This window comes from Vanessa cardui, chromosome 10, assembly GCF_905220365.1.
Source record: "Vanessa cardui chromosome 10, ilVanCard2.1, whole genome shotgun sequence".
Lineage (NCBI taxonomy): Eukaryota > Metazoa > Arthropoda > Insecta > Lepidoptera > Nymphalidae > Vanessa > Vanessa cardui.
The window spans coordinates 11,830,404-11,856,580 of record NC_061132.1 but is presented as its reverse complement, the minus strand read 5'-3'; the positions used below and the strand labels follow the sequence as shown (position 1 = coordinate 11,856,580).

The window sequence follows — 26,177 nt, the reverse complement described above, 5'->3', positions numbered from 1 at the left end:
TTTTAGGGCAGACATGATTGGTACATTTGTACTTTAAACTCTTATTTGAGTAAAAATTGCTTATGTAATTTTCTTTAAAAGCGGCTTCAAAATTCGTTATTTACTTTTAAAAATCTAACAGGGACAGACAGCGATAAGTGACTTTGTTTTATACTTCTTCTTACTTCTTTTTATTTTTATCTTGTTGTTATCGTTATATACTTTCAATTCCATATGTGTTTACACCAAAACATATATTGCATTTATCTGTATCGATATACAGATAAATGCAATATCTGTTCGTATTCGCTGTATCGATATACAGATAAATGCAATATACTATTTGTTAATCGTTTTTTATAACAGTTAAACATAACACAAACATGTATATTTAATAGTAAGATGAATTTTAATACAATATTAGATACTACTACTAAGTCCGATGTGAGTTTTCCCAGTAGAATATACCATCGGATTCAGTGGTAGCTTTGAATTTAATTGAATCGTGTAATATTGTGATGAAAAGTTCGTCTGAGTCCATTTGAATAACGTGAATTTTGATTGGTTCGGTTGATAAATAATTACATTTTTATTTTATTTAAATATCAAAATCGATTACTATGACCTAATAAAATTTTATATATTAATAGCCGATTTTTGTTCGATTTTGTTATGGTTTCATTTGAAGAGCATGTCGTAGATGTGTAGAATAAAGAGGATTCTGAATTGCAATTTACTAAATTAGATTAGACGTGAACAAAATTAAAGTGTTTTGTTGTCAACTCCAGTTTTAATTAAACTAATACTATTTGACATTGATAAAAATCGTGTAATAAAATATTTTTTTCTAAAAAATAACACCGACTTCAAAGTGATCACTAAAAAGTAATAAAACAATTTAATTTAAACACGTGTTATTGAAATCGGCCGATCGTATATAAAAATTTCTACATTGTTTTGGACTCAAAATCGACCGACTATTTTTAATCTATATCTACTTTCTAACTAAAAAAAATCATTAAAATTGGTTCATAAATGGCAAAGTAATCGCGAACAAAAAAAAAAACGGTCGAATTGAGAACACTCCTTTTTTGAAGTCGCTTTAAAAAGGTTTCATAATTTTGACGCAAAATATGATTTGCATTTAACAATGAGATCAAAACCAAACCTGCCATAGGTTTCGAAATACATAAAAAATATTTTGAACACACGCGAAGTTTTGCAAGAGACCCATTAGTATCTATAAAAATGTTTTGTGACAATATCTAAATAATTGTGTCAGTCTACAAAGTATATAAATAAATAAACTTACCCAGATATACCGAACTGGTTAATCTCAGCCTTGTCATATAACCACGCCTTCTCAGATTCTGAGAAGCAAGTACCAATGAACACACCTGTCTTGGTATTCCTCAGCTCGTTTGGATTTAAACCTGAAAATACATTTTAAATAAAATATATCTTTCTCTTCTTAATCATTATATAAGTTGTTAATAGTCGCGTGAGAATATATTTCCTTGTCAAATAATAGCTTCACGAGTGGTTTCTTAAGAGTATATTATAATTTATATGCAGTGCTATATTTAAAACAATTATGTAACATTGGTGTGTATTTAATGCCTTCGTAGAAAATCCAGACACGTTTAAATACGTATCTACTAATTTTTAGCCAATATTCCTAAAATAAGGTTTCATGTATCCAACTTTAAATAATAAATGATTTCCACAGAAACTTTCCACCCTTATTTCACCCCCTTACGAGTAAAGTTTTCAAAACTTAGTGGGTGTCGATACAATATAAATACTACATATTTTTTTTATTTTAAGTGAAGTAGAGTAGTGGTGAAAAAAGCTTCATCAAAAGTATAACACCTCGCCTCATTGCCTCCACTGGTGACAGGAGGGCTGATTCGTTTTTTGCCCAGAGGATCGTAATTGCGATTCAACGGGGAAATGCTGCTAGCATTCTTGCCACCATTCCACGCGGTCAAAATTTATACAGTAGCTAGTTTTAATTCATATTTGCATATACTTAAGCATTTAATGTTGTTAATTCTTATGTTAATAAATTATTTACTTAGAAGTGAAGTTGATATAGACTTACTAATTTTTCTTAATGTGGATAGATTAAGCGGGTTGTTTATGAGTCAGCGCCGTTTATATGAAATAAACGAAGTTACGGAGAAACGTCTATATAATATGATGACCTCCTTCTTTTTGAAGTCAAAATTGAAAACGATTTTTCATGACGATTACTTTAATGGTGTAAACTATTTAATAAAGAGCCATGAAATTTGGAAATGATGAATCAGTCAATCAGTATATGTAAATACTTATATATATATATATATAAGTAATTATATTTTTATGACGTGTTTATTCAAATAATTCGTAATATTTGTTGGAACAGTTATTTCGAAGTGCCAAGTACAATGTTTTGTTTAATTAAGAATTGTAAAATGAATATATTATATTTAAATAAAACTAGTTATAGCGGATTTTGATCGCGTATATTAATTATTTTGGACATCCCGACGTTTCGAGCACTTTACAGCGTTCGTGGTCACGGTCATTATATGTTTGAGAAGAACTAAATATCGTGACAATTAAATTAAAATATAAATACGATTATCGTAATTTTTTCTATTTCAGTACTAAAATATTTACTGATATTTATAAAAGATAGATATAACACGTCGCTAATATTTTTATACGAATTTTAGAGATGTACAAATCTTTCATAAATAGTTTAGCATTGGTTATTGAGCAGCGTTTCTCTAATAATTTGTTAATGATAGTGGTTTGCATTGTGAATAAAACTATCTATCTATTTATTGAACAATTAATTGACTAATTTGAACACATCTTTTTAAATTAACATTCCATTCAAATCCGTCAAAACAAAAAATAAATCCTGTGCAACATTGACATATAAAAATTCAAGAATTTAATTAAATATCACGCAAATAATACGTTTGTATTAATTACTTGAGCTTCCGATGAAACCTCACCTCATTCAATTAGTTAAAAGGCTGTGTGAAACAAAATGGCGGATAAAGTCACTCCGGAAACCGTCGTCTCCAATGACCACCGCGAATTTAATCTAAGACCTCCGAATTCACGGATCAAATAAATTGATCCTATTAGGAAGGAAGTGAAGGTTGTATTATTATACTCGGGATTGAAGCTATTCGAAGTAATTATTACAATTACGTAGGTAAATGATAAAGTATAAAATAGGTATACGACCTCTTTGCGGTTTTTTTTTAATTTGATTTTGTACAATTTTAGCCTGCGACTTCGTGTGCATTCGTATTTAATAAAAAAGTTTTCTATTATTCAGTTCATAGATTGTATTGGACAGTATTTGGACATTGCGGGGAGACTTTATTATTATTTTATATTTAATTAAAAAAAAGTAAGTTACTCCTTATTACAACATCTATCTGCCAGTGACAGTTTTTTTTTTTAATTTGTCCAGACGTTTGTCCAGCCAACAAAATTTGTCCAGACGTTCCAAACACCCTAGCGAAGCCGAGTAGCTAGTATGATATACATAAATCGAATTATTTATGCACTCTTTAGTATAGATTTCGATAAGGTTATTCGAGACTCAGCAAAGGTTTAATATCATCTTCTAATAACGATTAAAGGTAACTATAAAAGAACCGTAGATAACCTTCATTAAAAGCAAACCAGCTGATCATAATTCATTTATTTATTTGCATCGTGCGATCGTGTGATCGCGCGATCGTGCGATCGTATAAGTATTCGTTTTTGGACAAAAAAAGAAAAAAAAAAGACCCGCAGAGTTTCTTTCGTCGGTTCTTCTCAGGTCATGGTGATTGTGTTCCGAAACGGTGGTAGTGTTTAATTTGACCATCAAAAAGTAAGTGTAATGCTTCTATATTGAATAAAGGAATTTGATTTTGAGTTTAAGTTTCCAAATCCGCTTAAGTTATAAAAATGTTTGAAGATTTAAAATATGCCATATATTTACCAGCGTCAAATATAGCTTCATATGTTTTCTCCAAGAGGATCCTACACATGGGGTCCATGGTGTGCGCCTGCTTAAAGTGCACGCCGAAGAAGGAGGCGTCGAATTTGTTGATATTGTTGATTTTTCCCGTGCGCTGCGGAATTTCGGGGTGAGCCAACTTCCAACGACGGCTGTCCCCCGATACAAGGTCCACCTGAAAATAATCAAATGTAATCTTATAGTTTGGACAAGACATTTAAATAGTATTTCCTCAGATTTCTTTGATTTTATTGTATGCTACCATTTTTGGGGTTTTTAAAATTTAGAAACTGAATAAAATCGGTTGCGTAGTTTTAAATATGTAAGCCTACGCAAGTCGTAAAGTGTCTTTACTTTATACTATGTAAGTATACAAGGATCTGCAGGTATAAAGAATATCTATGTAAATAAAATAAATAATTATGAGACAACATCACATACATTTCTCTGATCCCAGTGTTGTAGCTTAAGCACTTGTGTTATGGAAAATCAGACGTAACGACGGTACCACAAATACCCAGACCCAAGACAACATAGAAAACTAATGATAATCTACATCGACTCGGCCGGGAATCGAATTGAATTGAAATCGAAAGGGACCTCGGAGTGGCGTACCCATAAAAATCGATGTACACACTACTTGACCATGAAGGTCGTCGCCTATGTGATAATAATAAAAAAAAATGCTTGAATTCGTAACGTTAATTCGACATTTTGTGTAAATAATACTCTTTGATAAATGTTATGAAGTTCATTATTAATAGAAATAAATCTATACCTTATTAAACAAATTTTCTTGCAAGTGTACAACTGAGTCCGAATCAGGGAATCTGCCAGAGATGCCGGTGATGAGGACCTCATCTCCAGGCTTTGGATGAGACAGCCGGTGACCCGATGTCAGCCTATCCTCTGAGACGATCGCTGGTTTCATCTGATGAAAGATTTTGTAAACAATAAAGTACGTAGTAGTAACCTGTAAATTTTCCACAGCTGGGCTAAAGCCTCCAAATTCTCCTTTCGAGGAGAAGATTAGGAGCATATTCCACCACGCTGCTCTAATGCGAGTTGTTGGATTTAAATGTTGCAGAATTTCATTAAAATAAGGGATGCAGGTTTCCTGATGATATATTCCTTCACAGCCGAAGTAGATGAATTAAAAACAGTAATTAAGAACATAAAAATCCAGTTGTGCTTGCCTGGGTTTGAACTCGCAATCATCGTTTAAGATTTATGCGTTCTAACCACTAGGCCTTCTCGGCACCGACGACATAAATAAAATATAAAGGTAGTGTAATTATTACTACAATTATAAGATCAGCTTTGATTATGAAAATAATTATCCAAATGTGTCATTCAGTTAACAAAACAAACATTTTAAAAATTTAAAGAGTAAACACACCTTTAGTTACCGCGTCTATAGTGTTTCTAATAAACAAATATCTAATTTGTATTGTAAAAGAAATTACACTCCGGTGTAATATATAAACACTACTTATATAGAACAATGACCATTGGAATCATTTCCTGACCTAGACTTGTTAATGATGGCACTATGACCTAAGCATGAGTGAATCATTATTTCAAAAATATAATAATTATTTTATTACATACATTTTAGATTCATTTTATAAGTATCTTATTTTTTTGTATTAGTTTTAAAACAAACAAAATCCACATTAGCGCAATTTTTCTGCCTCGCACAACCATCCTGTGAAACCAGGGTTCGCCGGCGGTTTTTCCGAACCGGTACGTCTTGGGAATCTTCAAGAAAAAAGTGTAAGCTTGGTGTGGCAGATGTCCATGAGCACTGGTAGTCTCTTTCCATCAGGTAAGCCGTCTGCTCGTTTGCCACCTATCTCATAAAAAAAAATGATAAATTACTATCCGCAAAGCAGGTCCATCTTGCTATAGACAATGTGTTGTTGGTTCTATATAAATACAAACTCTGCAATTTCTTTTTTGATTTGTGTCTCTACCCAAATGATGATGGTATGTGGTCAAACCGCCCATAAACAATGGCACTGTCATAAATATTAACCATTCCTTACATTACCAATGCGCCATCAACCTTGGGAACTAAGGCGTTATGTCCCTTGTGGGTGCAGTTACACTGACTCACTCCACCTTCAAATCTTAACACAACAATACTGAGTATTGCTTTTTGACGGTAGATTATCTGATGCATGTGAGGTACTTAACCAGACGGGTAGTAGTCCTACTTTCATGAGTGGTAATAACTTTCCATCCCACTTTTTATTTGCAATCCATATTTTATTATTTCATATAATATTATTATTTCACGTTAAAAAATAGAAAATAGAAAAATGGCCTAATTTAAAAGATTAATGCGTCGACACAAGATTGAATGAGAAGAGTTGAATTTTTCATCTGAATTTATAATAAATAAAGTTATCTATAGCATAATTAGCTGGATGCGAGTAGCCGGAGAAAGACCACAGTGGCGTGCAATTTGAGAGGCCTATGTCCAGCAGTGGACAAATAAACGGGCTGATGATGATAGCATAATTATAAGTTATGATTTTTGAAGACATTTTGAACACCAACAAATCGTTTATATAATTTTTGTGTATCTATTTCAGACCGAAAAAAAACTCCAGAACGTAGTCGTATTTTCAGAGTCCTTAAAATAATTATTACTGTGTTACACACATAAAATGATAAAAAAGTTCCATATATGTATATTAGCCGCTTCGTGCACATACAAACACTCTAATTCGCTATAACATTAGGATAATTTATTCATCAAACAACCATTATGCCATATAATGTGTAATGAGCTGTTTTTTATCATTAGATATAAAACTATTACGCAGTAGTCGAACAAACAGCGAATGCTATAACAATCTATCTATTATGGTTAACTGGCATAAAAGCAGATTAACTTGTCTTATGATCAAGACTCTGTCCGAATAAGAATTATTGACATCGACGATTTAAATGTCGATGCTGTAGGTAGTACTTTATTAACATAAGAATAAATAACATTAAATACTTACAAATATAAACTAAAACTAGTTACTGTACAAATCTTGACCGCGTGGAATGGTGGCAAGAATGCTAGCAGCATTTCCCCGTTGAATCGCAATTCCGAACCTCTGAGCAATAAACGAACCAGCCCTCCTGCTACCAGTGCAGGCAAGAGGTGTTATACTTTTGATGAACATTTTTGCACCACTACTCTAAGGGCCAAGCGTTTCGATAGCAAATGGTACAAAAAAGTTATTTGACAATGATTTAAATAATTATGAAAAAAAAAAATACGAATAAAGCTATGAAATGATTTCAAAGTGCAGTTATAAGCTTACTTAAAAAAATAATATTACCCATAGACAATGACGCTGTAAGAAATAATAACTATTCCTTACATCGTCAATGGGAACTAAGATGCTATGTCCCTTGTGCCTGTACTTACACTGGCTCACTCACCCTTCAAACCGGAACACAACTATACTGCATACTGTTGTTTAGCGGTAGAATAACTGATGAGTGGGTGGTATCTACCCAGGCGGGCTTGCACAAAGCCCTACCACCATGTATAACGTGTCAGAAATCTTGATTAATTTGTCTTTATTTGTAATACAGTCTTATTCCTATTATTCCACGTAACTACTTACACCCACTTTAATTTTACTTCCAATGTTCCGATAACAGTTTCACCGAGGCTCAAAATGCCATTGTTACAAAATTCCAGACAAATATCATGGAATATTCGACGTCAAATTTTTATTTGGCTTTTGTCCTCTTATGGTTGAAATAGACTATAAATATAACATAGGTATTGTAATAGATCCAACTTGATACAGCTCTGTTTGTATGTATAACGAGCTGCAAACCTATTACGATTCTCATTTAGCGTTTTCAATTACGCTGAACTAATGCTTTGAGTGCGTTCATTGGCGTCCAAACAGAATGTAATTTCGAAGGACTGATACTGCGACGAATTAAATGATATAAACGAGATAAGGGACTTCGTGAAATTCAACATACAGTTACGATATCATAGTGTACTCATAGTTTGTTTGTATAAACGCTTTGCTCAATTATCCGAAAGAGGATCTGTTACGTTGAAGTGTTTTGATTTAAGAGTAAGTGATCCAATGTCATACTGTACGGTTACTGCATGAAACTAGCGAACCAGCCCGGCTTCGCACGGGTCTATTGCTTATATTAAATATGTAGTAGTAGAATGTAATTATAGACAAATGTTCTGGTCTCATTTTCGAGGTCTAGCCGTAAATATGCAGAAAAATATAAAATGAATCTTGATTGCAATTTACTAAATTGATAAGTTTTAATAGACAATTAATTTTAGATATATGATGTGATATGATATAAAGCCTCTCTATAAAAAAAAAAAAACGTGCCAAAGTACTAAGTAGTACGACAGAAATTGTTCTGTGTTGTGTTTTAATAAAAAAGAATCTTTAAATAATCTTTAATCTGTGGTGCCGATATTTTAATATCTCAAGACCTGACCAAAATGTTTATCTCGAAACAAGTGAGATTTATTTTTTCGCTGCTGAAGCTAAGAATTTATTATGAGAAAAAAGAAAAATGGCTATTTTATAGACCAATAAATAAAATTTTAACAAAAAGAAAAACCGACTTCAAACAAAACACTATTTTAAAACAAATAAAAATGCACTAAAAAGTAATAAAAATAATTGCATATTTAACATATTTTTGAGAGTCCTCCTAGGTAAAATGAAATGAAAAATATTAGACTACTTAAAAGTCGATTTACGATTATCAAAATCGGTCCACCCAGTAAAAAGTTATGAGGTAACAAACATAAAAAAAAAAAGAAAAAAAAAACAAAATACAGACGAATTGATAACCTCCTCCTTTTTGAAGTCAGTTGAAAATTAATACTTTGGCATATTTGTGGCATTAGTTTCATAGGAATATCAATGCCAGTAGAATCGTCCATCTTATTTTAGTACTGACACAAGACAAGCTGATTTAGCGATAATCCATGAAAGCTCTCTCAACTCCATGGGAACGAGCATAATCGACGAAATCCTGTTGCCAATTGACATGCAATCTGATAGCCAACCAAGCGCAAAATGGAGGATGTCGGCATACTTATAAACCTTCCATTTGAATCATTCTATCTGTAAATAAAAACGCATCAAAATCCATTGCGTAGTTTTAAAGATCTGAGCATACATAGGGACAAATAGATAGCGGTAAGCGACTTTGTTTTATACTATGTAGTGATGTTTCAGCTCAATCGATTGAAGCTGTAATCCGCAATCAGGCTGCAACTGTCGGACACAGGGTCGAGATTGAAATTTCAGAGTGATTTTAGACACGGCTTTGTTTATCTTCGCCCTATTTGTATTTCAAATTGGGGATTACGTCGGTTTTAAAATTCACCGCACCCTGTGTATTCGATTTCGCTGTATATACACCGTTTTGGAATTGAAATTACACGTTCGATTTAAAATGTACTGATTGTGTTTGCACGGGATGTAGGCAAGTGATGGATTCTGTAGACCCGTGAGTATGTATCCTCTTATTTAGAAATGATGAAATAACATGACGACCTCCGTGGTTGAGCGGTGTGTACACCGGTTTTCATGGGTACGCTACTCCGTGGGCCAGGGTTCGAATCCCGGCTTAGTTAATGTAGATTAACATTAGTTTTCTATGTTGTCTTGGGTCTGGGTTTTTGTGGTACCGTCGTTACTTCTGATTTTCCATAACACAAGTACTTTAGCTATTTACATTGAGATCAGAGTGATGTATGTGATATTGTAAAAAAAAACGTTTAGTTTTATAAAATAAATCCTTTTTCTATACTATAATACTATATCTACACTAATATTATAAAGAGGAAAACTTTGTTTGTTTGTTTGTAATGAATAGACTCAAAACCTATTGGACCGATTTAAAAAATTCTTTCACCATTCGAAAGAAGGGTAAGGGATAAGGAAGGGTAAGGTAAGGGAATAGGGTTCCATTAATTATTTGGGATTTTCGGATACAACGTGATGATTAGTGATGAGAAGATGATGCTGGTTGATTCTTTAAGTTAACCATAATCATCTTCTTACTTCTATTTATTTCATTTTTTTATTTTGTATTTTTATTGGTTATTTTGATTTTCTTTTGAAATATGCAATCCTGTCAAAAATTAAAAATCTATGCGGACGAATTCGCAGGCAGAAGCTAGTTAAAGATTATGTCTGTTGAACGTCTTTCATATGAACTAGTCAGAACTGTTGTTCTAGTGGCAAAGAGCTGCATAAAGTAAAAAAAGTAAAGTAACAGCCTGTAAATTTCCCATTGCTGGGTTAATGACCTCCTCTCCCATTAATGAGAGAGCTTGGAACATATTCCACCACGCTGTTCCATTGCGCGTTTGCGGAATGCACATGTGACAGAATTTCATTAAAATTAGTCACATGCAGGTTTCCTCACGGTATTTTTCTTCAACGCCGAGCACGAGATTTTTTTTTTTTTTTTTTTTTTTTTTCTCGCTGGAAAAACGCTTTACGCGCTTCCCCCACGTGATGGAAAGTGAGGGGGTGTGTGGGACTCCCCGGAGCCCTGAACGCCGAGTACGCCCAAGCACACCGGGTTTACCCACTAAAAAACCAGCGGTACCCTCTCCGTCTTTCGGCGGACGCCACGGGATCGCTTACGCATGCTACCGTGACGCCCTGACGGTCGGCCCGTCTATACGGGCCTCCAACAGCTAGGGGGGATTCCCAGGGTACTGGGACCCCCCCTGGTCCCTACGGCGCCTATTGAGGCGGAGGGAGAAGGTGCGCGTAGCGCCTTTTCCTTCTCCCCGGTCGTCTTCTGCGGAGCGAGTCAGCGGCGGCATTCTTTTCCCGCTCCCGCTCCGCTGCTTCCTTCTGCGACATGACACTTTCGCAGAAGGAGCGCATCTCCGACCAGCACATCTCGCTACCGAGCATGGCGTTGATAACGCTCGACAGCGAGAGGTCTCCGCCCATACTTGCCGTAAGGGTGTGCCTCTGGGGCCCCCACGCAGCACACTCGTACAGGGTGTGGTACGCCGTGTCCACTGGCGCACCACACTCGTGGCAGGAGGGTGACTCCTCCCGCCGCGCTATCCCGTGCAGGTACTTACCGAAGCACCCGTGTCCGGTAAGTACCTGCGTCATTCTGTACGACAGTGTGCCGTGCTTCCTCTCGACCCAGCGACTCAAGTGGGGACGAATCGCCTCCACTGTCGCTAGGCCCGCCGAGGGAGACCCCAGATCCTCCTGCCATCGGGCGATCAGGGCTTGCTGGGCTAAAGCCCTGATCCGCCCGACCTCCGCCGACCCCGGACGGTCGCCGCGGTCCCTCGCCTCGACCCGGAACCGGTACACTTCCGCGAGCACCTCCGCCTGGAGCTCCCAGGGCGGATCACCCGCGAGAAGTGTCGCCGCTGTCCACGACACCGTACGGTACCCTCTGATGCCTCTCACCGCTATGACCCTCTGCGGCTTTCGCAGCAGGGCCCGATTTTTAGCGGTGAGGGCGTCTATCCAGATCGGGGCACCGTACAGCGCCATCGACCTCACTACGCCGGAATAAAGACGCCGGCATAGCGACCCCGGCCCCCCCACATTCGGAAGGAGGCGACCAAGAGCGGCGGCGGCATTGATGAGCCTCGGGCCGAGATGAACAAAATGCTGCCCGAAGCTCCATCGTCCGTCCAGGATCAGGCCCAGATACTTCATCTGGGCCTGCACTTTGATCACCGTCCCGTGGACGGTGATACTCGCCCCTCGTGGGGGTCCTTTCCGTGGACCGTGGAAGAGGAGGGCCTCTGTTTTGGATATGGAGACCCTCAAGCCCAGCATTCCCATGCGGTCCACGGTGAGAGCCGTTCCGACTTCGGCAAGGCGAGCCGCCTCCCGGAAGTCCCGTCCAATCGCCGTGACGAGAGTGTCGTCAGCATAACACAACACCCCCATCCCGGGAAGGACGGGAGCCCGCAGGAGCCAGTCGAAACCGACGTTCCACAGAATTGGGCCGAGGACCGACCCCTGTGGAACGCCGCAACCCACTCGATGCCGAACGATCCTCCCATCGACCCCCGCCCAGAGGACCTCCCTGTCCTGGAGGTACGCCTCCAGCAGTCTCCTCAGATAGGTCGGCACCCCATGGTATCGGAGTGCCTCCCGTATCGTCTCGAAAGGGAGACTATTGAAGGCGTTCGCCACGTCAAGCGACACAGCCAGGACGACCTGCCCCCGGGCCACCGCTTCCGTCGTCCGAGTCTTCAGGGCGTTCAGGGCGTCGACCGTCGACCGGCCCGCCCTGAATCCGTACTGCGCCTCCGAGAGACCCGGACCGACCTCCTCGAGGTGCTGAACGAGACGGGCTGCAAGGACCTTCTCGAAGAGTTTTCCCGTCTCGTTCAGCAGCACAATTGGCCTGTATGCCGAAGGGGAATCCAACGGCCGACCTTCCTTCAGCAACAGGACCAATTTCCCTTCTTTCCAAGGCTTCGGAAACTGCCCGCTGCACAGACATTCGTCGAACAGCTCCCGAAGCCTTGCACCTAGGTATTCCAGGGTGTCGCACAGAATACGCCCTGGAACCCCGTCCGGACCCGGCGCCGTCTTCCTGGCCCGCAAGCGGCCGAGGGCCATCTCCATCTCCCGCTCCGTAATCAGTGGTGGAACCACTGCGTCTTCGGTCACGGAGCGGGGGGCCATCTGCGGAGGGACGTGCTCGCCTGGATGGGGGAAGAGTTCCCCAACCAGGCGAAGGAGGAGTTCCGGCGGCATCGTCTCGGTGACGGGGGCGCCTTGGGTGCGGAACTTCCCGCGTACACCGCGGTACGGGCGCCCCCACGGGTCTCGATTGAGACCCGCCAGAAGCTCCTCCCTGGCCTTCTCCTTGGCCTTGCGTATCGCCAGCTGCAGGCCGAGCACGAGATGAATTATAAACACAATTAATTTGTGTTCTAATCACTGACTCCATCTCGGCTCTGAAGGCTGCATAGAGCTACATTTTTCGGAATTTTGGGTTTCCCGACCAGTATTGAAGAATGAAGACGTCTAGCAAAGCAAATAGCACCCTGGTCTTAAGCTTGAACTTCCGTTCGTGTGAGATTGTATTGGCTTCCGTTTAATAGATTTCGACACCTCCCGAGTGGTAGTTATGAAGTGCGTTTTAGTCTATACAAATATTATATATGCGAAAGTAACACTGTTTGTCTAGTGTCCAAACCGTTGATAAATGCAAAAGTAACTCTGTATAATCTGTATGTTTGTATCGTTTCCACGCTTAACTACTGGACCTATGAAAAGAAACTTTGGTACACGATATTGTAAACAAAGAGTCTTACATCAGAGTAATATTTTAAGTTAATTTGTTTAATATATTCATATTTTCTACGCGAGCAAAGCCCTGGGATAACAGCTAGTTTGGTATAAAGCACGCTTGAACTGTAAGGAAAGACAAATGCTTTTTATGCTTAACACCTAACTAACACGAGCGAAGTCACGATCTACAATCAGTATAACATATATAAAGTACAATATAATAATTACTTTATTACTTATATTTAATGAACGAACAAATGTGGTACCTGATGGTAAGTGGTAACCACAGTTGTGTCTGTCCCTACGTGTGCTTCAATCTTTAACATTACACAACAGATTTTAATGCGGTTTTTTTAATAGTGATTCCAGAGGAATGTTTATGTGTATAATACATGGACAATATAGTAAATAAATACTGATAATTTTAGAATTTTCTAATGTGATGTCGTATCAACATTGTACCCACGCTTAGCCGGGGCTGATCACTAGTGTGTAATAAGTTTGTAGTATCTACACAGAGAGGTTTGCGCAAAGGCCTACCTCCAAGTTGCTCAAGCTTCTACGCCTCTGAATATGGCTTTCATCTCTAAGATTTAACATTTCAGTAACGAAACATAAGTGACAAAAAATAATCTAATAATAGGCGAATACGGTATGCAAATGAATCTAATAAATATTTGCTGTCAAATAAAATAATTATAAATTTAAAATGATTGATTGATTCAATGGTTCAATGACTTTATTACTATGTAAAGATCACAAGTCACATGGATACTTTGGCCTGATTAACGAACAGACTAAAACTAAGTAGGAAATTTATAAATATTAAAATTAACGCTCTACTCTCTTATGGATGAAGTTTTCATCCGCATTTTAGAAGGGGGCAGTTGGGGGTGATCGTAGGTTATTACTAGACAAAAATAGCTTATATTACCTTACGGTTCTAAAAGGTGTAGCAGAATTACTATAAGGAAATTGCACGGGCGTCTTCGGACATAGTTTATCCTTTTAAATATTACGTCTTCCAAAGTATTTGTATCGTGATTTTAGATCTCTGAAAAATCTGCAATTTGCCCTCAACTTCGTGTGCATTTAAGCCTAAGATACTCCATATTACATAAGCTTTCTGCCTGTGAAAGTAGTCAGAATCTGTTCTCATCAAAATTTTGTATGGTTTGTGTACTCTGGTGTGGGATCTGAGTGGGCAGAAATTAATACACATAACATGGCATCAGAGAACACAGGGATCCGATTTGTGTTAGGGGATACTATTAAAAGTAGTGACACGCATTGTATATATATTTTACATATTTATATATATATATATACAATATATATAAGCATATAGAACAATACCTTAAAAAAACATTTAGATTTAAATAGTATATAACAATTCATTCACTTCAAATTCATAATTATCATGTACAGCATGTTTTCAATAAATTCCTAGATGCCCAAAAACTGGAGGACAAAGAAAGTGTCAAAGTCAACATCCTAAGCACCTCGGTATCGCCGCTGTTCATATTGGTCTCACGGATCTCCTCAAAGCTGTTTTAATTTTAACAACAACAACAACAACAACAACATCAATCTGTAAATTTCTCACTACTGGGTTAAAGTCTCCTCTTCCTTTGAGAAGGTCTGGAATATATTCCACCACGCTATTCAATGCGGGTTGGTGGAATACACATGTGACAGAATTTCTTTGAAATTAGACACATGCAGGTTTCCTCACGGTGTTTTCCGCCGAGTTCGAGATGAATTGTAAACATAAATTAAGCACATGAACATTTACTTGGCCATCACGGATAATTTTAACATTAACATTGTACACAACTAACAATAAGTTTAAGTGTTACAAGAAATATTAGCAAATTTTGTCGTTTTGGTACCAAGACACTCATACATTTGTATACAGTCATATCAAGTACATACTTGGCTAGTGCTTACGTGCTCATCGTCGTATAATATCCTGAACGAATCATTTTAAGGAACGTGTCGCGAATTTTTTACGTCTCTGATCATTAAATGTGTAAGCTAAATTAGCTCCGAAGACAGATGGCCTCATTTTTCTTGAGCACGGCGTAAATATGCAAGCTGTCGTGTTCGCTTTAATGGACGATGCCGTTAGCTCTCTTTTCTTTCTGTATACCGAAAAATACTTTACAAGAATATATTGTTTTGTATTTTCCTACTGATTACATAAACCTTTTTTGCAGACAGCATACAACACACATTAGATGCACCCTAACCAGATAACGAAACATACTTGTAGACTATAGAAATAATTAGCTATTGAAGTAATAATTGCAAACTTTTTTATATATATTCTATTATCTGAGTCAAGTACATTTCGAGGAGTAAGATCAAAGAATTCCCGAAAATGTTATCAAACAGCCTCATCCAGGCAATTTTACGTCGATCTGTCATCTGTCTGGTTACCACAGTCTCATCGGGTATTATAATGCCAATCAACAGTACTCAGTATTGTTGCGTTTCAGTTTGAAGGGTGAGTGAGCCAGTATAAATACAGGCACAAGGGACATAACATTGTCGCATAGGCGATGAAAAGAATGGTTAATATTTCTTACAGCGCCATTGTCTATGGGAGATGGTGACTACTTACCACCTGGTGGCCCATTCGCTCGTCCACCAACCTATGAAGGATAGGATGTCATCAATATTTCTCTAATTAAGAGGAATCACCGTAACAACGTACGGTTTTTTTTGAGGGCCCTGAGCAAAGCAGGAAGCAATTTATATAGCCATTTTTCAAATCGGCTTGCAAAAGTTTAAAGTATAGAACTTTTGTAGCAAGCAGTCTTATAAATTTATACCAGAGAAGCAAGGCGCTTGAATAAAATCGATATTGTCACCATCAAGGAAGTCATGTGATTAATTATCAACCTTCAGACTATCAATAATAAAATAGGAATAAAATCACAGTTTCTGGCAATTTTTCCTATAGATACTGTATCGTTTTAGTTGTACTAGGAGTGACTATTTTAACTACTGCTTTAATAATTTATTACTTATTAATAACATTAATTGACTGATGATAATTACTACTAATCCGGGTCGTAATTAGCACTGAATTTCATACTGTTAACAAAAATGTTAAAAGGGATATAAATTATGACCAAGTTATTTTCTGATTGTATGAGGCTGGTCTGAACATATACCTCGCCAACATTTAGCTGAACATAAAGTTTCCTGTCTCGCAAATAAATTTCCTTGATCTCACAACTTATCAAGAGGGAACATAAGGAATGGTGAGCTCAAATAATACATACGTTTTTTTTCTGCATACATTAAAACGTTTCAATTTGAAAAGAAATATACAAATATTGTGAAGAGGTAAAATTTGTTCTTTTGGATGTAGTTAATCTTCAGGTCTAATGATCCAATTTTAAATTTATTTTCACAGGTAGAAAGATAATTCTGAGTATAATACTTGATATAATAATGTCGCAGCGTCAGATAATTAGCATCACTAAAATTTGAGATTTGATTCTGGACGGCCAGTGAGGTCAAGAAGAAAAGACCAAGCTCTTTGTGATATAAGAAAAACAAGGAATATCACCTGCCAAGGAGGAAACACATGACATATGGTGTCGCGGCTTATGAAGTATTGTAAAAATTAATAAACGATATAGATTATTTCGTGAATGACTATGATGATGACCCCGAACCAAACAATCTTGCCGGTTAACCGACAAATATAATGTACATATATACATTTATATCATGCGTATTGGCCAAGTATTGAATTTTTGGCAGAAAAGAAACACATGTTTTCTTCACAAAGCACTTTCACAAAGGCCTACCACCAAGTAAACCTGTTCAAACACAATCTCTTAGGTGGATATCACCGTATCCAAATTACCTTCAACCAATATTGTTCGCTGTGAAATGGGAAGGCGGAAAGATGTAATAATTAAATTTTGACGTCTCTTTATTAATAAATTTCACTGTGCAAAGAAGGGTCGGTAGTCTGTAATAAAACTTTAAATGGATATAGCTGTACATGTACGATAACTTAGTATTATTATGTTTAATGCAAATGAAATTATTGCTATTTTAATATTGTTTATTATTTATGGAAATAATAATGATTAATACTGTATTATAGCGCTGGGTTAATGTTATTTCAAGGACACGTTCAGGGGTGACGGAAAACATCGTGAGGAAACCTGCAACTGTCGAATTTCATCTAAATTTTGCCACGTGTGTGTTTCACCAACCCGCATTGGGACAGCGTGGTGGAATATGTTCCAAACCTTCCCTTAAAAGTGAGAGGCCTTAGTGGGCTAAAGCCGTGGGAAATTTACAGGCTGTTACTGTAATCTAAAAAATACCTGTTGCCTGTAAAGTCGGTATACGGGCGAAAGTTTTACGTGACAACGACTTTGAGTGGTAAAATAATTTTAATGTGAATATTCATTCGTATAGTAGGAAGAAGGATGAAATAATAGTAACAATTCAAAACATTTATTTACACAAAAAATTATATTTAAAACATTAATTTATACAAAGAATCTCGCACTGAATTTTGTCTGTATCTCTCGCTCTTAGGCGGGCTAACCATGCCCGAGTGGAAGGGACGCGTGCCTCTCACTCGCTCTCATTGTGAGCGCATAACGTGAGCGGAGCGTAACGCAGTTTCTTGAAGTGTCACCCGGCAAACCAATGTATAAGACGTTGTTACGTCAAAATTTAATGTCCTGAACCAAGGCTACGAATTTGGAAAGGTTATATTTTGTTGTAAATTTAAAGTTTTTCCAAATCTTAAATCGAATTGATATGAAATATTTTGCACCATTAATGGAAACTTATTGGATTTATGTGTATTACACAATCAGAAGTTACAACCTAATCACAGAACACGTCAATATTGTTTTATGGCTTCTCGAACACATCGTATATCGTGTCTGAAAAGTTTTATTACACCAACAGTCGCCGCGGGACCTCTTCAAAGTAGTATCACTCTCTATGAATATCATTTCTTCTGAAATGGACGAAAAGTTGATTTTAAAAAGTATTTTTGCAGTATTTTATTGAAACTTTGAAATAGGCCAATAATATTACATCGATTTCAAATGTAGAAAACTTTAGCTTTTGTTAAGAGAGTAACCTTACCCTTCAATACGGTGTTATGACATTTGATTCAATATTATAATTTATATCACATCATTATTGCATTTAATGAATATAGCAGGCGCTATTGAATTTACTTTATTACATACAAGTATTATTGTATTTAATTGATCAATAATTTGTAAAAATATAATTAATATTATTTTATATCGCATAGCATTTAATACTGGCGTATAAGACAATTTCTTATTTTAAATATGATTGAGCTGTCATTCAAAACACTTGGACTATAGTTTGGCATTCTAACAAAAGACGAGAGAAGCATCATTGTAAAACACATATTTTATTGAAAGTTTGAAATAGGCCAATATTATTGGTACATCGATTTCAAATGTAGAAAAATTTAGCTACCTTACCTAACCTAACCTTACCGTTAAATGTTTGTTAATCAATCACGCCAGAGTGACTGATTAACAAACATTTAACGGTAAGGTTAGAAAAGAGAAAGGAAAGAAAGGACAGAACAAAATTTCAGATATAGATAATTTGATGTAGCACATAAGTAACCTTTTAACTTAATCTATTTAGATAAAGATGTATTCAAATCAGAACTGCTTATGGAGAATTATTATATAGTGCTTTAAAATAATTTCACTTAAATCCTTGCAGATAGTCAGAACAAATTCATAAAAAATGAGGATTGCAATTCAGAAATTGATCTTAACGTTTAGAATCATATTTTTTAAGAATAATTAATTAGCATATCAATTTTAGGCCATGCTGTTTTGTTTTGTATCATCAAAAATATATTTCCCCCTAGAATTAATAAATTTGCATGAAGTGATCAAAAATTATTTTCAGTATCTGAAAGATATTGTTACCATTGTTTATTGTTTTCTTATCAGTCTTCCAACATAAAAAGATTTTTAGGTATAACATTTTGAATAGAATCTTCTACTATGATCTTCTATTATGTTCATCCGCTTAAGCACTGCTCGTGATGAAACACATCGAGACCACGAGACAGGTTTCAGAACCACTAAAAAATAAATGAGTAAATTACTAAAAAAAAAATAATTGGCGTTATGGTGGCAATCAGGAATCGTGATTTAATTATTTATATATTATAGACTTTTAATAAAACAAGCAAATAGCTGCTTCTTTATTTGAAAAAGTTTGGTCGAGTGTTAATTGATATGTAGTGACCATTTACATCTCTGATGCACCACTACCCTTATAAGTTAAGATGTTATTATCTTGTGTCCGTAACAACAATAGTAAGAAGTGTGGTAAACAACATTATCTGATGAGTGAGTTGTAAGAATGGCTCTCTCAAAATCCTGCCTAGGCAAGACTAATTCAATATCTTTAGATTCCTTTATCTTTAGATTACTCAGTGGTAGGGCTTGGTGCAAGCCCGTCTGGGTAGGTACCACCCACTCATCAGTTATTCTACCGCCAAACAACAGTGATCAGTATTGTTGTGTTCCGGTTGGAAGAGTGAGTGAGCCATTGTTACTACAGGCACAAGGGACATAACAACTTAGTTCCCAAGGTTGGTGGCGCATTGACGTTGTAAGGATTAGTTAATATTTCTTACAACGTCATTGTCTATGGGTGATGGTGACCACTTATCATCAGGTGGCCCATATACTCATCCGACAACTTATACATTAAAAAAAATGAAAGAAGCCAGGCTTAACGCAAGCCCTTTGGGTAGTGAATGGGTTTTTATCACATTTTATACTGTCAAATATGAATACTAAATATTAGTGTATTCCAGTTTGAAAGATAACCAACAGCAGATATAAGGGATTTAACAAAAGTTAATTCCCAATATCCTTACCAATCCGAGATAATTTTTCGCAGATGCTCTATACATTTCTTTTTTGTGTGTTTTTATATTTAAAATAGATTGGCAGGCTGTCACTCTATACTTAGACAATGCGCCACCAGGGAAACTTCCAATTCTGTATCCCTTGTGTCTGCTATTTTATGAAAAATTGCAAATTTAAGAAAATCTGCGTTAATGGTGGCAATACTCAATGGCTTTCCATGAAAACAGCTTTTCTAGGGTACCCTATATTCTTTTCTCAATAATGTGGAATGCTATCAGGAAAGACGCCACTAGGGATGCCTCAGATAAAACAGTACCATACTGACGAAAACAACATGATATTATGGAATACGTAAAGTAAAAAAAAATCACAGCCCGTAAATTTCCCACTGCTAGGCTAACGCCTCCTCTCCTGATAAGGACAGGGTTTGGAACATATTCCACTACGCTGTTCTAATGCGGGTTGGTGGAATGCATATGTGGCAGAATTTCGAAGAAATTAGACACATTCAGGCTTTCTCACGATGTTTTCCTTCACAGCCGAGCACGAGATGATAACTTTATATTGATTATAAACATAAATTAAGCACATATATATATATATATATAGTGGTGCTTGCCTGGGTTTAAACCCGAAGTCATAACATCGGTTAGAACGCGTGCATCTTACGCGTTCTAACCACTGGGCCATCTCAGCTCATGGAATACGTATTTTGGTTTTACTTTCAATTATATTTGCATATTTGCATGTGTATAGATATATATATATATATATATATATATATATATATATATATATATATATATATATATATATATATATATATATATATATATATATAAGTTACACGTATATGTTTCTTACATTTTAATTTACATTTTATAGATGTACAAATAGTAGCAATACTCAAGCCTAACCTTTCTTATTGTTTATTAAAATAATGAAATTGTTTCCAGTACGGAAAACACATGCATGATTTAAGAATATCGATACAAGATAACTTAAAAAAAAGGTTTAATTTGCTACGTTCAAGTCTTTGACAAAAAATTAGGAGCAAATACTTCAAATAACGTCTTCGCTCTTATTAAATACAAAGTAGCTTCAATTCGATTCATCAACGGAACATCAAAGTACGATTTTTACCTCGTTAAAGACACAAAGACTTCGGCAGCGACATTAATCATTACGAGTTTCTTTATTTTGTATCGAGCCGGTCATTAATCACTCTGAATTCGAAATTCAACTGTTTCGCGGCAGACGTGGTCACAACAGACAATGCCTTCTGCCCTTTGTCGGTCGTGTTTTTTATCTTTCATGATTAGCTTTGTTTTAGAGAAATGTCAACCGGTTGAATAACTTTAAAGGGTTATCATTCTATAGAACGCGTTCATTATTCAAATATCGAGAACAATTGATCAATGCTTGAAAAGAAAATGGTTTCTATTCACTGGGGAACACGTCACAAAACTTTACCGAAATCACGCGCTTTTAAACCTGACCGAGCACTACTATTATCCACGTGTTTTTGTGTTTATAATTGATACTGTACTCGACAATTGTGATAACAAAATCCATATAATCCAATCTAGTAATTTCAAATCCAGGCAAGCACTATCAAATTTTCATTCGCCTAATTTGTGGTCAAAATTCATCTGATGATTTTCGCTGAAGGACATCACGCATAAATTCATCCACACTGACTGATCAACTTGATCTGTCTAGTAGTTCTAGTTTCGAAAATAATTTCGTCCTGTCCAAAAATTAACTTAATGAGCAAGTCAATAAGACAGATTTTGTTAAACTGTTTTGTATATTTAATGACCCAGGTTTAATTAGTACAGGTAGGTAAGAGTCGAGATGGCCCAGTGGTAAGAACGCGCGCATCTTAACCGATGATTGCGGGTTCAAATTGTCTTAGGGTGCTTAATTTGTCTTTATAATTCATCTCGTGCTCAGCGGTGAAGGAAAACATCGTGAGGAAACCTGCATGTGACAAATTTTATAGAAATTCTGCCACATGTATATTCCACAAACCCGCATTGGAACAGCGTGGTGGAATATGTTCCAAACCTTCTCCTCGAAGGGAGAGGAGCCCTTTAGCCCAGCAGTGGGAATTTACAGGCTGTTGTTGTTGTTTAATTAGTCCCAGTATAATACTGCCATACTCTTACTCCAAACGTGGTTAAAAGGATATGAGCAAGGTCAGTCCATTACTGTGGACAATAAGTTGTATTAAACTTACCTGAATTACTTTTACTCTGAACATTTAAAATTCTTCATAGAAGCGAATGTGATTCGTTTATCAAGCTTAATAGAGTTACAATTAATCAATGATGCGTCGCCAAATGCTTCTGTACTTCAGGTGACTGTGGAAAAGTAAAGTAAAGTAAAGTAACAGCCTGTAATTTTCCCACTGCTGAAATAAGGCCTCCTCTTCCATTAAGGAGAGGGTTTTGGAACATATTCTACCACGCTGTTCCAATGCGGGTTGGTAGAATGCACATGTGGCAGAATTTCGATGAAAATAGACACATGCAGGTTTCCTCACGATGTTTTCCTTCACCGCCGAGCACGAGATGAATTATAAAGACAAATTAAGCACATGAATCAGCGGTGCTTGCCTGGGTTTGAACCCGCAATCATTGGTTAAGATGCACGCGTTTTAACCACTGAGCCATCTCAGCTCACTGACTGTGGAAACAAGGAGTTTAAAGGCGGTTCCTCATCGACAGCATTCGCCTGTATTGTAACAGTCTGAACTCGACATTACATTATTGAGCGAGAAGTTTTGAGCATTACAGGGCGCGTATTGTAATAAGTGAAAGAGAAGAAAACAGCCGATATGGCCCAGTGGTTAGAACTGGTGCATCTTAACCGATGATTGCGGGTTCAAACCCAGGTAAGCACCACTGAATAGTCATATGCTTAATTTGTGTTTATAATTCATCTTGATCTAAAAGGATTTGAGCAAGGTTAGTCCGTTAATGTGGATATACAGTTGTCTTAACTCACGAATTACTTTTACTCTGAACATTTCAAATTCCTCGTAGGAGCTAATGTGATTTATTTACCAAGCTAAAAAGAACATCAATCACTGATGGTCTTTTACCATATACCCAAATTTCCAGTTACAGGTAGATAGTGCTAATACTTAAGGGAACACTCATGTTATCCTTGGAGTAGCACTAGCAGGAATCTGTACACTCTCAAACAGGAAACTGCGTCAGCCATCGCTTTAAAATACAGCAACAAATTTCTAATTCAACATCGATGTATAACCTCCTGCAATACAAAATATACAGGTTCAATTAGTATGTATTTAAGTAAAAGATAAAATACCTTTTTCAAAGGATGTTAGCAAATTTTACTTCATGGATTTTAAATTTATTTTTTCTCATTAAAAATAACGTCAAATATTATTTATTATTTACATTTCTTTCTTTCTTTCTTTCTTTCTTTCTTACTCCTTATTTATCTTTCTGAATTGTAAACTATGCCATTTAAGTAATCACAATAAAAACAAACGAAACATTTTAAAGGTAGATACTAAAATGTTGCTAAACATATTAATTTAATTTAAGAAATATATTTATTAAAGCAATTAATATTAATCATTCACAGATTAAAAAATCTTAAATATATGAATGACTCACCGATTATATCGAATTTATTACATCGAAATTAAAGTTTGAACTTAGTGCTAAACCGAAGGTCGAAAGTTTTTGAAACTGTACTGTAACTGTAACTGTGTGTGTAACTTTCTACTTCTCCAAATATGCCCTTTTATTTGTTTCTTCTTGTGCTCATTGCCAAGTCACTATAATTATAATATAAAGAAAACTATTGATACAATTACTAAACGTTGATTTATAACTACAAAATAATTTGAATAGGACTTGGCTTCTATGAGATCTCAAAATTTTTACGATGGAAAGACTGCATCGAGAGACTTGGCATTTTTTTACATTTAACGTTTTTTGGTGGGATCTCATTTATTTTTTGTAAGTGTATTTCTTTCTTATTTTAGGTGACCTCATAATTTCTTGGACTTCAGCTACTACTTTGTTTAGAATCCATTCTCTATCTCTATCTCTTTTGTTTCTTCTCTGAAGCTTCGTTACTTCTAAGGTAGACAAGTCTGGGCGATATATACTTCGGAGTCGATTATATTCAGCCATTGCTGTCTCCTGAGCCCGAGCGCGCGTACAATATTTATCGCTATACAATGGAGTTTTAAATTTATTAATTTAAAGAATTATGAACTTAATGTATTAATTTGTATTAATTATAGTTGTGTTATGTATTACTTTTATATTATTCTTTTCTATTATATGTATTTATTCATCCAATTGAATACTTAAACAACGAACAAAGTTAACAATGCAGTCAAAATCCATACACAACGTTCTTGCCAAAACGCAGATATAAAATCGTTTTCTATGGTATATTATTTTTTAATGTTTTTATAATTTTTCCTTTATATGTGGCTAATGACCTATCTTGGTGCAACATTTGAAGTTTCTAAGTCTGCCTGAAGTATCTTAATTTTTTGATGATCGGTCAGTGAGTCAGTGCGTGACAAAATAGTGTAACTTTGATCGACCGTAAATCCTAAACTATTAATTAAATTGGAATGTAATTTTAACTTAGGCTTTTTCTAATGCCTACTATTATTTACAGTAAACCTAAACTCCTAGCTTTGTCCCCGTCGGAGATATAGGGGGGCGAAACAGCCGCGAACTGCTTCGAGAAAAGATGGTACAGCCGTGCCCGTTTTGGTTGAGACTTGGCTGGGGCACTGCCGTGCCCCCAGATAGTGGTGCTTGCCTGGGTTTGAACACGCAATCATCGGTTAAGATGCACGCGTACTAACCACTGGACCATCTCAGCTCTACTTTTGTATAAGGTGTTTATATCCGTAACTGTAATAATATACATCGGTTTGGAAAAGCCGTTGATCATACTACAGAGTACAGATTGATTGTACGAGGCAGGTAATGCCTTAGAAATCGCGCTGTTGAGGATTATCGGACACCTTAGAGGTTCGTTAACCAAATATTCCCAAAAATTAAATATAAATTGTATCGCTACTAGTAGTCCGTCCGCGTTTTCTTTTGTTTCAGGAAGTCACGTCTTAAGCAAGAAATTAGCCGGTTCGGCGGTTTGGTCGTGAAAGATCGACAGACAGACATACATAGTTACTTTCACATTTATAATATTAATATAGAATGTAGATGTAACTCAAAAATTAATATGGAATTAAAGTCAAAGTCTAGTTTAACAATAATTATAGTAACACGTTAAAATAAATATAATTTGTTTTAATTGAATTATAAGAAAAGCCCAAACGAAAAATTCTATTAGCATAACAAGTATAGGAACAGGATATGCGTTAAAGGCACGGATTCCAGCGAATTGACATTTCTATAACGTTTTATACGATTATGTAAAAAAAAATATCATAAAAATATCTTAGAATGTAACCTTCTTTATCAACTAGTAATTACATTAAAATTATTTTTAAAATAATTTCAAGCAGAGCTGAAAAATTTGTGGTTAAAAAGTTAAATAAAATTTACCGATTGTTACGAGAGTAACCTTAGCCTTCAATACGGTGATATGACATTATTGATTCTATATCATAATTCACATCACATTATTATTGAATATTATGAATATAGCAGGGGCTTCTGGATTTACTTTATTATATACAATTATTATTGTAATTAATTGATCAATAATTTGTAAAACTGTAATTAATATTATTTTATATGGCATAGCATTTAATACTGGCATGTAACACAATTTCTTATTTTAAATATGATTGAGCTGTCATTAGGAAACAATTGGGCGATAGCGGGGCATTGTAACAAAAGATAGAGAGATTTGAGCATCATTGTAAAGCGATAATATTATTTTGGCCAT

The 26,177-nt window shown here is 36.2% G+C and overlaps 1 protein-coding gene across 1 annotated transcript in view; it reads right to left on the bottom strand.

The window, feature by feature from the left end:
• LOC124533125 (fatty acid synthase-like) overlaps window positions 1-4,928 on the bottom strand; it is a 43,867-nt gene extending 38,939 nt beyond the window's left edge. The window contains exons 1-3 of the mRNA XM_047108289.1: window positions 4,776-4,928; window positions 3,980-4,172; window positions 1,292-1,412 (exon numbers count right to left, since the gene is read on the bottom strand). Of these exons, the coding sequence (XP_046964245.1) occupies window positions 1,292-1,412; window positions 3,980-4,172; window positions 4,776-4,928 (467 nt within the window). The remainder of the gene's footprint in view (window positions 1-1,291; window positions 1,413-3,979; window positions 4,173-4,775) is intronic.
• Between the last annotated feature and the right edge of the window lie 21,249 nt (window positions 4,929-26,177).